General features: G+C 30.6%; 2 protein-coding genes and 2 non-coding genes across 4 annotated transcripts; 1 reads left to right on the forward strand and 3 right to left on the reverse strand.

Moving 5' to 3' along the window:
• Nucleotides 1–8,223: 8,223 nt before the first annotated feature.
• Nucleotides 8,224–9,472, reverse strand: LOC121247847. The gene is made up of 3 exons (XM_041146306.1): nt 9,312–9,472; nt 9,146–9,207; nt 8,224–8,645 (listed from the first exon to the last, which is right to left on the reverse strand). The coding sequence occupies exons 1-3, from the start codon at nt 9,367–9,369 to the stop codon at nt 8,520–8,522; spliced, it is 246 nt and encodes an 81-aa protein (XP_041002240.1). The 5' UTR covers nt 9,370–9,472; the 3' UTR covers nt 8,224–8,519.
• Nucleotides 9,473–9,537: 65 nt separating this feature from the next.
• On the forward strand, nt 9,538–9,609 carry TRNAP-UGG. Its single transcript has one exon. It is a non-coding gene; the product is annotated as a tRNA-Pro (tRNA).
• A 1,765-nt stretch (nt 9,610–11,374) lies between these two features.
• Nucleotides 11,375–11,446, reverse strand: TRNAC-GCA. The gene has a single exon. It is a non-coding gene; the product is annotated as a tRNA-Cys (tRNA).
• Nucleotides 11,447–12,355: 909 nt separating this feature from the next.
• Nucleotides 12,356–15,069, reverse strand: LOC121247563. Its single transcript, XM_041145923.1, has 3 exons — nt 14,715–15,069; nt 13,739–13,793; nt 12,356–12,977 (listed from the first exon to the last, which is right to left on the reverse strand). The coding sequence occupies exons 1-3, from the start codon at nt 14,922–14,924 to the stop codon at nt 12,601–12,603; spliced, it is 642 nt and encodes a 213-aa protein (XP_041001857.1). The 5' UTR covers nt 14,925–15,069; the 3' UTR covers nt 12,356–12,600.
• Nucleotides 15,070–15,356: the final 287 nt, after the last annotated feature.

Consider the following 15,356-nt stretch of genomic DNA (forward strand, 5'->3'; position numbering starts at 1 on the left):
AAAAATAATCCATAGTTGACTTGAACTTTTACTCAAGCATTTAATAGACGTATGTTGTGATTGGATTTATTTAATTTTGTGATAAGGAGAAGTCGAATTCATATTAATATTATATATATAAATAAATAAATAAGCTTATTTGTAACCCAACATAAATAAACTACGTTATATACTATTGACATGTCGGGTTAAAAAGAATTAAAATTAAAATTTTTTAAACTCTATTTAAAATTGAAGGAAAATTATAGGATCCCACTGTCAGATCCTGCTCATGCTCTGCTCATATTTTTTTTTTAGTTTTTTTATTTAGTGATTAATAAAATATTATTTAATAATATCGTAAATTTTTTTAAAAAAATATATATTTAAAAGTGTTAAAAAATTATATAAAAAAAGTTCTAGATATTTTTTAATTTTTTATATCATTTTTTAAAAAAATTTTAAATATTTAAAAAATATATAATATTATTAAATAATATTTTTTTAATCACTACATAAAAAAATTAAAAAAATAGTATCATGAGCGGGATACCATTTCCCTCAAAATCGAATATCCAACCAAACTAATTATATATGCATAGGAAGTCCAAATGCTTTGGATCAAGGAATCGAATGTCGGCTTAGAGAGTTTTTTAGTGACCATTTTAATTAATTAATTAATTAAGCATAGAAAGTCAGAGACTCCGAATGCATCCGCCCTCGGGAGTGGTGGTGGCTTACTGAGGGTAAATGCAGACTGAATTGACCTCACATCTCTGAGACTGTTTTTGGTAAGTGAAGGATATTACTTTATTTTTATTTATTATTATTTATAAATTATTTTTTATTTCATTATTAATATTTTTTATTTTTTATAACTATTCTTAAATGATATAAAATCACATTTAACAATTCAAACTCAACCTAAAACTATTTTACATAACGAAGTTTATTTTAAAAGGACGACGTTGGAGTCGGGTAAACTCCTAAACATAATGGAGTATGAGACGATCTGTTGACTTTAAAAGAATAAAATGATATATAATTAGATATCAAAAATTATTAAATATTATCGAAATATAAATACATGATACTTTGATCTTAAGATGATATATTTAGGAGTGTATATCCCGATACAGATGTTTAAATTTTTAAAATAAGGCCGATATCCGTCTGGATAAAATTGGTTACAACCCAGATGCGTATATAATTCGGATTGTAACCGATATTCAGTTTTAACTCTTAATTTTTTTTTTAACTCTAGTTTTTATTTTTTAATTCTAATTTTTGTACATGCAAAATAACTCATTTGTATAGATGAAAATGACATCGTTTTGAAATAAAAATTCTATTTAAAAAATAACAATAACTGATTAAATAATCGGATCCAATTACAAATCCAGACGAATAGAAAAATAACCGCCTGAATTTATCAGGATTTTTTAGTTTGGAACTGGACTGAAAAAAAATTCAGTACGCCCCTAATTATATTAAAAATAATATTTTATATAAATAATTTTAATGATGTATAGGCTACAAAAGAACCACCAAGAACAGAGAGAGGCTGCCATGATTATAACATGCAGAGCTTAAAAAAGGAATAAAAGAAGTGGTCCGTGCGGCCCACGTGGCCCTAAATAGCGTGGGAAACAGGAAAGACACCATGTTGTTGGTTTGCATGTGACTTTATACATCTGGTTACCACTTTCCGTGGCCCACCATATCTCTACAACTATCTTTTTTTTTTTTTTTTTTTTTTTTCAAACCCCCAACTTTTCATTTATTATTATTATTATTATTATTATTATTATTTGAATAAATTCAAAGAAAAAGTGTTTTGGCTTTTAAAGAAAGATTGGGCATTATCATGTTGGATAAAATGTGGAACATCTCTTTCCCAAGTCATCGGTGAAAGGTCCCTTTTTAGTTTTGTTATTTGGATGAAGATGTATAATTTTTCGATCTAATCACTCTACAATTGAAAAGAGATAGGTATAATATGTAAATCTCCATTCTTAAATACTGCTTATTAACAATTCAAATCCCAATATTATATACATTTTGAGCTTGTTTGACAATAGAAATGAGATATAGAATTCTTGTAATTTTTTTATAATTTCATTCTCAAATATTATTAAACACAAAACACTTCTTGATTTTAAATTTTTTAACTTTTTTCATCTAATTATTATCCAAACAAGAAAACCAATACAATTGTTACAAATTTCGAAACAAAAATTATATTCAAACAATTTTTTAATTTTATCGTATTTTCATTCAACTTTTTCTCTATTCTTTTCTAAGATTCAATAAAACATCGTAAGTCAAACTATTTCATTATTATTTTTAAAATTATGAGATGCTCCAAATCAATGTCCAAATGAATCCTAAAATTCATGTGTTATATCCATCTTTTCAAATTATAAATTGCATATAAAACTTGTTTAAAAAATTATCCGTCGTGAATTGTCTTTAGGAAAAGGTCTTTAACCTTTATATGTTTAACCTGTGATTCAAACTTGCGACATAATTCCCACTTTGATATCAATTAAATAATTAATACATTTAAAGAGTCGTTTGGATTTAAAGATGAGTTGTGAATAGTAGTGAGATTGTTGAAATGAAATAGTTTTTGAAAATATTGTCTTTGGATTGGTAGTGAGTTGAGATGGTTTCAATTTTTTAGAGATGAGATAGATGTGGGTCCCACAAATTATTGCATAGTATTTTTAATAAATTTGTTTTATTTATAAATATATTTATTCCTTAAGTAATAATAATTTATAAATTACCTACCCAATTTTTATTTTTTATAATAATTTTTTCCGTATCACAATATTTTTTTCTAACGGAATTTTTTTGTAAAATATCAAATAAAAATTGATTAATAGAAATTGTTTTAAGAATAATTTTTAAATTGTTTCCAAAATCATTAAATAATAATTTTGACTATTATATATAAAATAAATTTTTATTTTACACCCGTGTGAAGGGGCTGAGTGAAGGCGTGGGTCCTTCAGTCTTCGAAGAATTCATTATACCAATCCCTTAAAAAAGTAAAAAGTAATGATCAGTAAGCTATTTTGTTGTATATGAAAACAAATAAAAAAAACACCCAATAACGTCAATACATAGTTTGAATTGAAGAAGAGTTTACCGTACGGAATGAGTTGAGATGTTCTAAAGTTATCTTTGAATCCAAACCATGCCGTAATATGGTGCGTTCCAAGTAGTTACTACTTAAATGGTTAACACAAAAAATAATTAAAAAGTATAACCGAAGATAATAAAATTTAAAATAAAGAGTAAGGTTACCATACAACCAATAACGTCTAATTGAGCGTGACTAATAGAGTATAAAAGACCTAAACTAAGATTATTTATTATGTGATGGTCATACTTACTCCTTTGGAAGGACAATATCACTTTTGTTGGATAACATGGAACATCTTATTATAATCAAACCTAAAATGTTGTACTCAATAATCTGAACGTGTAAAAAGTACAAAATGACCACCGATGCTGCTTTTTTGTAGGACTAAGCATTAGTCATTCTTTTTGTTTTTCAGTATTATATATTGAGTAAGTGTATGTTTGGATTGCACTGTAAAATATAACTTATAATTTTAATACTTATAACTTATAACTTAATTAATAAGTTCTATTATTAAAAAATTATTTAATATTTGGTAACTATATGTTTAAAATATTTTCAAATATGTTACGTTTATTAATAAACAAATTTAAAAAGTACTTTCTGATATAGAAATTACGATTATTTAATGATTATGACTACATATTTAAAAATTTGAAAGTTGTAATTATCTGAAAATTATAGAAGTATTTTCATCCATTAACAATCTTTTTAAAATTTAAATTACATTTTGTATTATTCGAAAAAAAACTTTTGAATAAAAGTATCAAAATAATATTTTTCTTCAAACGTACTTTTTAACTTATTTGTGATTATAAATTTTTTAATACGTAACATCCAAATATCTTAATTATTTCTATTAAAGAAATTTTAAAATTATTTAAATACTTTTTATGACTCTCACTGCAGCCTCAAATAGGCCCTATGTCTACAAAGAAGCGTTAAGGCCCTTTATACAGTACACCCCTGTGAGCGTGAATTTCTTCTTCTTCTGCTCTTTTTTCCCCTCTTCCTTATAGGCGAATGCACTTTCTGTCTCTTGTCCCAACTCATTTCGAATTGCCTCTCCCTCCCCTGTCAGCGATCGCTCCCTCTTGCCAGCCAGCTAGCCGCCGCATTCTCTCATCCACCACTCTATAAAGTCATAGTTCTTGAAGGACACGAGTTCTATATAGTAGTTTCTTAGAATATTGTACATTTGTCGAAAATGATCTGAAGATCTGGATTGAAACGACATGGTGTTCTTTGGATCCTTCTCCAGAGTTTTTTCCATGTTGTTCAAAAGAAAGAAAAATGAAATAGAGAGTAAGATACTTGAGAAGAAAGTTGGACTGCTCTTAAAGAATAAATCAGGAATCTCTTATCAGACAGTTCTTGTTGTGGCTCTTTTTGCAAAATCATATAGGAAAATGAGTAAAACAAAAACTAGAAAGTAAAATGCTAGAGACAATGTAAAGAATGTAGATCTCTCAAATAAGAATGATGGTATGGATGTCTCAGGCAAAGGAGCTTTTGAAAGCCACACAAGTTTTACCAAAAAAGAAACCATTATCTTTCAGTAATATATCTGAGTTGGTTTTGGCAGGAGAGAGAGCAACGGAGGGGGAGAGAAAATAGCGGGGACTCTGCAAGATTTCAAACGAGAGGAGATTCAAAGAGAGAGGAGCACGGGAGGTAGGGCTATAAAAAAAGGGAAAACCGTTGAACCAGACCGGATCGATCCAGTTTGTAAGCGGTTCGGTGCAGTATCTGTTCTTAAGAATCGAAACTTATCCTAAATCGGTGTTATACCGAATTTCATATTTTAAAAACCAGTTTAAACATAACCAGACTGGTATATATATTTATGATTTTTTTATATTATGTATAAATTTTTGTATTATATTGTATATATTATATGCTAAAATGCTAATTAATATAATATAAAATTGATCATATAATTTTTAATATAACATTTTATATAACGTAAAATTTTAATCTTAAAAATAAACATTAATATTTAATTATTAATATAAACTTACTTTTGATATATATATATAATGTATTTATACTATAGCATATATAGATTAATAGTTTAGTATATGTAAACATCATATTATTATTAACATAGATAATTTGTAAAACCAGAAAAACTGGACCAGACTATACCAAAACTTAAAAAATTGAAAGTTTCGATTTCTATAGTGAATTGGTCCGGTATCGATTCTTAAATTTTTAAAACTGATGTATACCGGTTCAGTTCTAAAAAATGTACAAAACCAGACTTAACGGGAGGATGTTCAGACGATTTTAGATATGAGAGAGAGAGCCAGACAATTTCAGACAGTATTTGGAGGACTGTTAAGAACTGTGATGTGTAATTTAGACCCGATTTGCCACGGTAAAAGGGTGTGCGGTGTGCTATTAAGGATCGGTCTCTGTCCAGATTTATTCTTATACATTTATCAGAGAAAAATAAGATGTAAACAATAAAAATAATTCTTGCACATATTATTATAAAGTAATGTTATACACCACACTCACATCTCATTTTCATCCCACTATGTAAAATGTGACACATTTATCACTAATAAATAATAAAGAATCATATAATAAAGAATCATTTAATAGTGATAAATATGTCACATCTTACAATAAATGATTATTCAATGATGATAAATGTGTTACATCTTACGTAATGAGATAAAAATAAGATGATAGTGTGGTATATAGAATTTTTCTTATTAGTGCATGTTTGAGATTACAATGGGAAATATAGCTTAAAACTTTAGGGCTTATAACTTATAACTTAAGTGATAAATTTTGCTATTAAAATGTTATTTACTATTTGGTAACTATATGTTTAAAATACTTTCAAACACATTTATTTGTTTCTTCAAAAAAAAGAAAAAAACACGTTCATTTGTTTGAAAACAAATTAAAAAAATGTTTAGTGAGGTAAAAATAACGATTATTTGAATTTTTAAAGATTATGACTATATATAATCTTTAAAAATTTGAAAGTTGTAATTTTCTAAAAGTTATATGGATATTTTTATCTATTGACAATCTTTTTAAAATTCGAATTACGTTTCGTATTATCTAAAAAAGTTTTAACTTATTTGAGATTAAAAGTGTTTTAATATGTAACACCCAAACGAGCTAATTCTTTTATATTAAAGAGCTTTTAGAGCTATTTAAATATTTTTTAAAACTCTTATCGCAACCCCAAACAGGTCTTTAGTTTAGTGGGAACAAAAGAGTTTTATCAACCGGTTTGAATATATTATTGGGTTGAAAATTAAAGAAATTCTTAAGATTTGACGTTTATTTATATAAAATTTTAAAATAATTTTATTTATATTCTTTTCATCTTATTATTTTAATTATTAAAAAATTATACTCATTATCCTCACATTACATATCATATATAATTTTTTTTTTATTAAATATATGATGTATGAATGATGAATATAATAACTCAATTAGTTTAGAAAGAATAAAATAAAATAAAAATATCAAAAAATATTTTAAAAAAAAATTATGCTTGGAACTTGTGAGTAACAAAACTATTAGATTGCCGATCAAGCATCCTTGCAAATCCATGGGGTTCCGCGCCAACGCTGTCAGTACTCCAGCTACCGCTGTAGACTGTTTTATAAATATTATAAAAAAGATTTACGTTTTAATTTTTAGTTTAATTTTTTATTTCATAAGTTTTTAAAAAATTTTAAAATCGTTTTTTTCTATTTTTATAATATTTATAATTTTGAATTTTCCTTACACTTAAAATGCCTGAATTACTATCGAAAGATTAATGGAAGGATTTGATAATGCTAAAAGCATAGAGAGACGGAAAAAGAAGAAGTTCAAAAATAGGACCCAATTTATCTAAAAGCTAAATCACATGTACTATTTCATTGTTTACCCTATACTAAGCTAAATTGACAATAAATCTTATATATAAAAAAAAAAAAATACTTTAACCACAAAGCGATTACACAAAAATAAATTCACAAACTGACGTGACTTGATACAGTACATCAAATTGTAAAATTATTTTTATTGTAAAGTAGATCTAACGAATTACATGAAGACACATTAGTTTGTGAGTTTACTTTTATGTAATCCTTTTGTATCTGTAGCATTTCTAAAAATAAATGAATGGCAGGAGTAAAACGATGCACTAGAAATATAAACAAGAAAACTCAATTATTAATTGGATAAGCTATAAATAATTGTCTACTTTTATATTCAAGTCCTTTTCCTTAACATCACAACACCAAAATTAGGGGGGAGGAATATGCGAAGAGAAAATGACCTAGGAGTAGAAAAGCATGGATTATGTTTATTGGTGGGGAAACCCTCAACCTATATTTATTGAGGAATTTGTGTAGCTATTAGGTGCAAAGAAGACTAATAACTTGCCATTTGTTGGCAAAGTTCATGAACTCTGTGATGATGAACTCTGTATTCGTCACACTACAATCATATACAAAAGAGATCTTCTAACGTTAAACAATCCAACAAGTAAATAAACATTTCAAATTCTTTGAGTACATCAAGTTGTAAAAGTTCGAAATTTGAACTAGGGTTATCAAAATTGTAAAAGTTCGAAATAGCTATCAGTCAGTTGACGAGCACCTATCAGTCAGTTGACTCAGTTTATAGTCTGCATAGGAATCAAACACAGCTAATCCAACTTTGCCAATCGCTTATGTCTAAAGAGGACTTTGTCAAAAACAGGATGACACGTGAAAGAGGCAGGGCCATCACAAAACAAATATACCCAAAATGCAATAATTATCAAACCACATGAAGATTGAATTTAAACTCCCTTCATTCCCTTCATATTCTTTCACCAACCATGAGTTCGTACCTCTATACCCTTGTTCTGCATTCAAAACATCTGTGCTATATGTTACATGACAGAGATCTTGTTCATTCTTACAAGGCAAGGTTTTGAAACTTTGGACACTGGACTTTAACTTGAATCAAAACAAGAAGACTATGACCGTGAACTGCTGGAACTCAAACTAACAACTCATTACATTTAACTCCCTGTAGATCAAATGACAGACATCATACAACCAAATCATGAACACTAGATATATGAAACACCATCATCCTTTTCGCTCCAGTCTGTCCACACTCTGGTTAGTTAGCAACAACACACCAGGTACAGAGTAACAAGAACATTACCACCACATCCAAATCTTTCAGAAAATATTAATCATCATAAGAAAATTACATCAGTAAAGAAAATGTGAAAGCAAAGATAACATTCATGATGATACTTCCTCCTAAATTACAGATCATTAAGTTCAACAAATCAAGCATATTTAGTTCCCAAGAGATTTTGCTTGTTAACTTCACTACCTAAGCATAAAATTGTTCAACTCGGATCTCATTTGTCAACCTCCATGGCTTGGGCAGCTTTAGCTTTTGCCAAGGCTGTCAATTTGGTCTTCACTTTTCTCTTTCCCACTTGAAACCCACTTCCACTCTTTTTTTTCTTGTCGCCACTATCAACCTAATCGCATGATCATCCAAAAAGAAACAATTCTCATCAAACATGAAAAAAAAAAAAAAAAAACATTCAAAATCAACCATGTTACCATAAAAATTAACATAGTTCAAACTTCGAAAACTATTCTAATCATATACAGCGTTTTAGGCATGAAATTCAAATCGGTTTACATTGAATAGAATACATGAAATTATGAATAACCCAATTCCAATGATTTTACAATTTTTAAATGGGTTGCTCGGAAGCCTATAAACAGAACAAAGCTTCCATCAAACTGAGCTTAAAACCGATATTCACCAACTCTGAGCAAAAATATTCACCTAAAGTGAGTGAAGAAACAAAGCAAAATAAATCTAAAGTTCCACTTTCCAAAATTTTCTTCAGATTTTCTCGAAAAATACACAAAACATTAATTATCATCATCCAAACAAAAGATAATAATTAAAAAACAATGCCATAAATATAAATGAACCCAAACGAGGGGGAGAGAGAGAGAGCATTACTTTCATCTTATTCTTCTTTGCTTGAAGCTTCTTCGTCATCTTTTCCTTATCCTTTTTCTCCCCTAATTTACCCAAAGAAAATTATTCATTAAAAACCTAAAATTTACAAGCAGGAGCGCAATCAATCTATGTAGAGAGAAAGAGAGAGATTTGGAGATGAAATTACTTTGGAGATCGAATTCATGCTGCCTTTTTCGGCGGGCAAGATTATTCTTCTTCGACATTGATCTCTCTCGCACAGCTTATCGGCCAACGCCCTCGGCTTCAGTTTCGTCGTCTTGAACAACCGCTTAAACCCTAGCCCTAGCCCAAGCCCAAGGAGATTTTCTAGTAAGTGTCGGGGTCAGCCTTTTTGTAAAGTAAGTAAAAATAAATTTATTTTCACGCATTGTGGGCATTTGGTCTAGTGGTATGATTCTCGCTTTGGGTGCGAGAGGTCCCGAGTTCGATTCTCGGAATGCCCCTTTTGGTTGGTCCTAAATTTACGTGAAAAGATGTTTCACATTCATAATGGTATATTATCATTTTTTTTTCTACAACAAAACTGCTAGAGCGGTGCTACTGCCGTTCAGTGTTACCAATAGTTGTTTTTGTAACCTTTTATTTTTATTTTTCTATTCATATTTTTTTAATGTATTTAAATATTTTTAAAAAATAAAAAAAATATACTAATACACTTAAAATCATTTCCTTCATTATTAAGTTAAAAAAAATAATTTTACTGAGCGGTCAAATGAAAAGATAACTTTGGGGCGGCATTGTAATTTTTTTCCTCAAGTAATATGGTATATTATCATTTTTTTTACAATAAAACTAATAAAGCAGTACTACTCTGCCGCTCAGTGTTACTGATAATTGTTTTTGTAACTTTTTTTTATATTTTTCTATTCATATTTTTTAATATATTTAAATATTTTTAAAAAATAAAAAAAAAATATATCAATACACTTAAAATCACTTCCTTCATCATTAAGTAAAAAAAATAATTTTACTGAGTGGTCAAATAGAGCGGTAACTTTGAAACGGCATAGTAGTTTTTTTCCTCGGGTAATATGAGTTATCATTCACCATTTAGGTGTATTCAATCTTGTCTATTATAATAACAATTCGCAGAATGCCTAAAGTGATTTTCAAAAAGTTATGCAGAGTCACATTTAATTTTACTCCGTCCTCTCATCTTGGCCAGTGTCACATGTAACAATCCAGGACTATGGATAATAGTCATTTGAGTGGGCAATGGCATTGACAAAGAGGCATTTGGTTGGTGGACATTAAAAGCAAAGCAGATGGGTCGAAGACAAACTTGGGGAAGTAAGGAAGCCACTCCACAAGCAAAATCTCTTATCAACTTCGTTGATGCCAAAAATCGCACAACAGTTTGGAAGGAGAGAAAGAGTTATTCTCGATCCGCTATAACGATTTGAGCCTCAATCGGTATAATCTGGAGTCCACGGAGTGGTTTGGTGTGATTGTGCATACGTCCATGACAGTGAATGAAAAATAAATACTGAGAATATAAAAGTGATATGGACATAGATTTTCATGATTTGACATATTACCTACATCCACAAGAGTTTCTGAAGAGGGGAGAGTCCACTATAATATACTTATTTATAGTTTCTCATAGTCTCTGTATAATAGAGATTATAATTCTATTTTTCTAATAGAGATCTCTTGTCGCTATAACTCCTATCATAAAGTTAAAGAAGTGGTCGAAGTCTCCCTGAAATCATCTAGTGTTCCTTTTTTATGCCTCTTTTTGCATGCCCTTAGAGAGTGGTGAGGATTTATCGCATTTCTTTACGTGTCTGACATATTCCATTCCTTTTCGTGTCCACCTTCCATTCCTCTTGATATCTTCTCTTTTTCCTTATCTCTCATTTCTCTCTTTTTCATCTTCTAGTACTGGTATTTCCTTGATGGGTTAGGCTTATTGTAGACCCTATATATTTTTCCTACCAAAATTCATTGGGTTTCTGTCCTTTTGCTGGTATGAGCATGTTGAGATACTTTCTCATTTCGAAACCTTTTTATTTATTTATTTATATATATTCTATTGCATGCAAGGTTTGTTGTGATATTGTTGAATGGAAGAAGCAACGAAGACTGCTCTAAATTATAATCTTGTCAGATTGTGAGTGCGAGCAGACAGAAACACTGGCCATGCTTTGTCTTCTCGAATCAGTGTATTATATTTCGTAAAAAAAATAAAAAATAAAAATAATGAAAAGGGCCCAACCGGGTTCGAACCGGTGACCTCTTGATCTGCAGTCAAATGCTCTACCACTGAGCTATGGACCCTTTGCATATAAAGCGTTGCTACATTTAAAAATATCTATCTTTAAAATGTAAGATCCTTTAGTCAGTCAAGTCAAATTCAGCTGTGAATCTTCGAATTCGACTTGATCCAACATAAATATTAGTGGTTCAAGCTCGATTCGAACTTAAGGATCTATGTTCAAGTTCAGCTTGATGGTCCGTTTGAATGCATAAACTGTTTTATCTTATTTCATCTCATCGTTACAATTTTTTTAAATTTCTATATAAAATATAATAAATAATTCAACTTTTTCAAATTCTAAAATAATAATAATATTAAAAAAATAATATTCTAATAATATTTTATATAACTTTTATCTAAAATCTTCTCTTTTTATCTCACTATCCAAAAAAGACTTAAATTCATAAAGTTTGAATTTGAGCTAAATAAAACAAACGATTCTGATTCGAGTTCAAATTAATTTATTTGACGGTAAGAATGGATTAATTTCACTAACTAATATATTTTAAATTATAAATTAATTAATAAAATTTGTTATTAAAAAAAAATTAAGTTCGCTGTGTAACTCAATCAGACACACACACACACACACGATAACGTAGATTAAATAAAGTCTCGTTTGTTTTCAGATATGAGATGAATTGATATTAAAGTTAAAAAGTCAAATAACATATTGTCAGAATATATTTTTTAATATTATTTTTACTTTAAAATTTAAAAAAGTTGAATTATTTATTTTATTTTGTGTGAAAATTTGAAAAATTGTAATGATGAGATGAGAGGTTTTTAAAATTTTAGATTTTAGTCTTGAAAAAAAACCATAAGATGTTTAGGAAGGAATGATTCCACCAAAGAAATTGGAAGAGAGAGGGGGGAGGCAAGAATATGAGAGGACAAAGAGACATAAGAATTAGTGAATATCAGAGGACTAAAGAGACATAAGAATTAGTATTGCAGTAGTCCTGCCTATCCCTGGGACAACTAACTAGATTGTACAATCATTGCAAGAACACTCCATGCCCATTACTATTACCAGATACCATTGTAGAGAACTCCTCCTTACACTACTGACATGGTGGTGCGTTCCAGAAATTTTCAAGGTCCGGGTTGAATACATTAGTACCAAGAGCGAAAGCAGCAACAACAACAACAAAAAAAAGAAAAGAAAAAGGAATTACTTTGCTGAATTACTTATTCGAAATGATTCTTTGGTTACTCCATAATAGACTGGATCATCGCCTAAATAAGTGATGTAATTCCAGCCAAAAGCTGATCCTCCAACAACATATGTCCCATGAATTTTAACATCTTCAGCTCCCCGCTTCTCCAACGCAACACTTGAGAAGAACTTATTCTCAGATGGTTTTACAAATGCCTTGTCTTGTTGAGGCTGCTCCATTGTTGGCTTAAAATCCTGGGGCTGCTCTTGCGGCTTCTGATCATCCTGGTTTTCACCGGACAAGGGCTGGCCTTCTGCCACGTTCTTACTCTTACTTGCAGAAACTGTTTCTGCAGTGATCTTTTTGTATAGTTCCTTCAGAAGTTTCATCTCTGCAAGTTGAAGGTTTCAAACTCAAAAACAAATGTCATGAAGAAACACAACTACATTCTTATTGTCCACCACAAGCAATATCTCATGGAATTGGTTCTATCATTAGAAACCTTGGATCTAATGGTGCATGGAAGTGAATGGTCTAGATAATGGGTGCAGGCCACAGGCATGGATGAAGCCCATGAAACTCAGGATACAATATCATCCTCTAAGAATCAGTACTTTTTAAGTCCTGGATAAGATTAATGGCTTTCATCACGGATGCAAATCCATCTCACTACTCTGCATGCATTACAACATTTCTTGAATTTAGGGTGACAACAAGCCAAACATGACAAACAAACTTCGGTGGAGCACAAGGATTACTTGTCATGGGATTTGGCTTAACAAGTTACGGAATAATACATGTACAAGCTTCTTAAATATCATAAAGAGACAAATCATCCAAACCAACTAGGGTGGTATGATCTTCTACCATACCGAAGTGAGTAAGCCTTTGCATTTGTTTGTGTAATGCGCAAAGAGAATTTAAAGGCTATATGTATCAAAATGACATGGAAAAGAAAGGATAGAGTATTACACAATTACTAAAGAAATTTCTATATCATGGCAGGCACAAGATTGAAACTGGCACACAGAATGTACAGACATTATTGTCTTTCTTATTACGAGTTTAACCATGGGTAGCAAAATTGCACTAACACAGAGATGATTATATTTATCAATCTTAATAACTAAAAGAGTTTTTTAGTAAGCTTACGTTCTCGTATTTCTTCAGCTGCCTTACAATTCCGAAAGTCAGGGATCCGGAGAACCTTAAAGATAATATACAAAACAAGAAAATCAGAACTATCATGCTTGATAAAACCTACCATGCAAATGAAGCAGTTCCTTTGTCATCTCACCAAAAGTGATCATATCCCAACATGAAATTTCAGGAACCTTAAAATCCACCATGATCATGAATTTGATTTAAAATCTTTTGTGCATGGCCAAATTCAATCCATGCACAAAAACTATTACAGCAAATGAGAGTGTAGTACAGAACAAAGAATATACAGGGCAATTAGAGCATAATAATGATGGGAAAATGAAATAGTTACTAACAACACCATGTAAGCACTTTGAGGAAACGACCGCCATTAATCACAAAATGGAGAAAAATGCTCATTTTCTGTTTGTCAAAGTTAGCTGGACCAAATATCTAAGAAGTGATTGAATTAAAAAATTAGTAATAGGGCCATATATGGGATGTGAAAGGCTTTATCCGAAAAAGTGCTTCATGAATAGATTGCCCATAGAGAGTGAAGAAAATAGAAATTTCCAACTTCAAGCTGCAACAGCAGGTTCAACCAGAGCGGAAGGTTTTCTTCAAGAGCAATGCCAAAACCAAGATATTTTACAGAAGTGTAAAAATGGTCAGGATCATACTAAGTACTTGATCGAGATTGTCTTCAAATGTATAATCAGAGGATATCGACTCAATTTCAAGGGAATTTCACAACATAAATGCAATAACACTCATCTTTGCTAGGCAAATACGAGCCAAGCACAAAAGGATTAAACCGTCGACCTGCCCTCCATATAAGATCTAAGACCAGGAATTGAATAGTTATACCATCTACATTAAGAGCTATCAAAACTGGAATAACACCCACTAGCCTAGATAGTATCGTCCATACATATATAGATAAAAAGATATCTTTTTAGCTTCTGGGCCCGAAATCGAATAGTACCTCAACAAAATGAGGACGAAGCTCTTTAATAACGGCACGCATCTGAAAGTAGTTGGGGTTCTTGATATGAATACTTGTGTCAAGCGGTCTCTTCTTGCTCTTCGGAGGAAGAGGAGTGGGAGCAGGAGGTTTTGGAGGTGGGCACTGAGCGATAGTTGGAGGGTTTGAGAGTTGGGTCGGTGTGGTCTGGGCAGGCATAGGTTCTTCCATTGACGACGACCTGAGGGGTTTTTGGGGGTCCGTTCAAACAAATGAAGGGGAGAGAAAGAGAGAGAGAGAGAGAGAGAGAGAGAGGCGCTTGGCGGTGCATTTTTTCCCCGTTCGATGAGCGGAAAGGCGTTTGGTTGTGTGATAGAAGCTGTGACGAAACGTTAATTTTTTATTTTCCTAATCAAGCATGTTATAGAATGACAAAAAGTAGCTACAGAAAATTTTAGGCGGATTTTTTTCACTATCGATATACAAGAAACAAACAATCAGGTAGATTATCTAAGGATAAGTTTCCAACAAGATGATTGGTTGCTGATCATTGTGCCACTGATCAGTGTGCACATCGATTTTAAGATCGATAAATTTTTATAAATTTCCATCATTGGTGATGATGAGAGATTTGTTGAATATCTATAATAATGGATGAGATTT

This window comes from Juglans microcarpa x Juglans regia, chromosome 1S, assembly GCF_004785595.1.
Source record: "Juglans microcarpa x Juglans regia isolate MS1-56 chromosome 1S, Jm3101_v1.0, whole genome shotgun sequence".
NCBI classification, from domain to species: domain Eukaryota; kingdom Viridiplantae; phylum Streptophyta; class Magnoliopsida; order Fagales; family Juglandaceae; genus Juglans; species Juglans microcarpa x Juglans regia.

Coding starts and splice junctions, on each gene's coding strand:
- LOC121247563 (XM_041145923.1), bottom strand. CDS start 14,924: ATGGAAGAACCTATGCCTGCCCAGACCACACCGACCCAACTCTCAAAC. Junction 13,794..14,714: donor TTCGTCCTCATTTTGTTGAG/GTACTATTCGAT, acceptor ATTATCTTTAAG/GTTCTCCGGATCCCTGACTT. Junction 12,978..13,738: donor AGCTGAAGAAATACGAGAAC/GTAAGCTTACTA, acceptor TTCAACTTGCAG/AGATGAAACTTCTGAAGGAA.
- LOC121247847 (XM_041146306.1), bottom strand. CDS start 9,369: ATGTCGAAGAAGAATAATCTTGCCCGCCGAAAAAGGCAGCATGAATTC. Junction 9,208..9,311: donor GCATGAATTCGATCTCCAAA/GTAATTTCATCT, acceptor TGGGTAAATTAG/GGGAGAAAAAGGATAAGGAA. Junction 8,646..9,145: donor CAAAGAAGAATAAGATGAAA/GTAATGCTCTCT, acceptor TCATGCGATTAG/GTTGATAGTGGCGACAAGAA.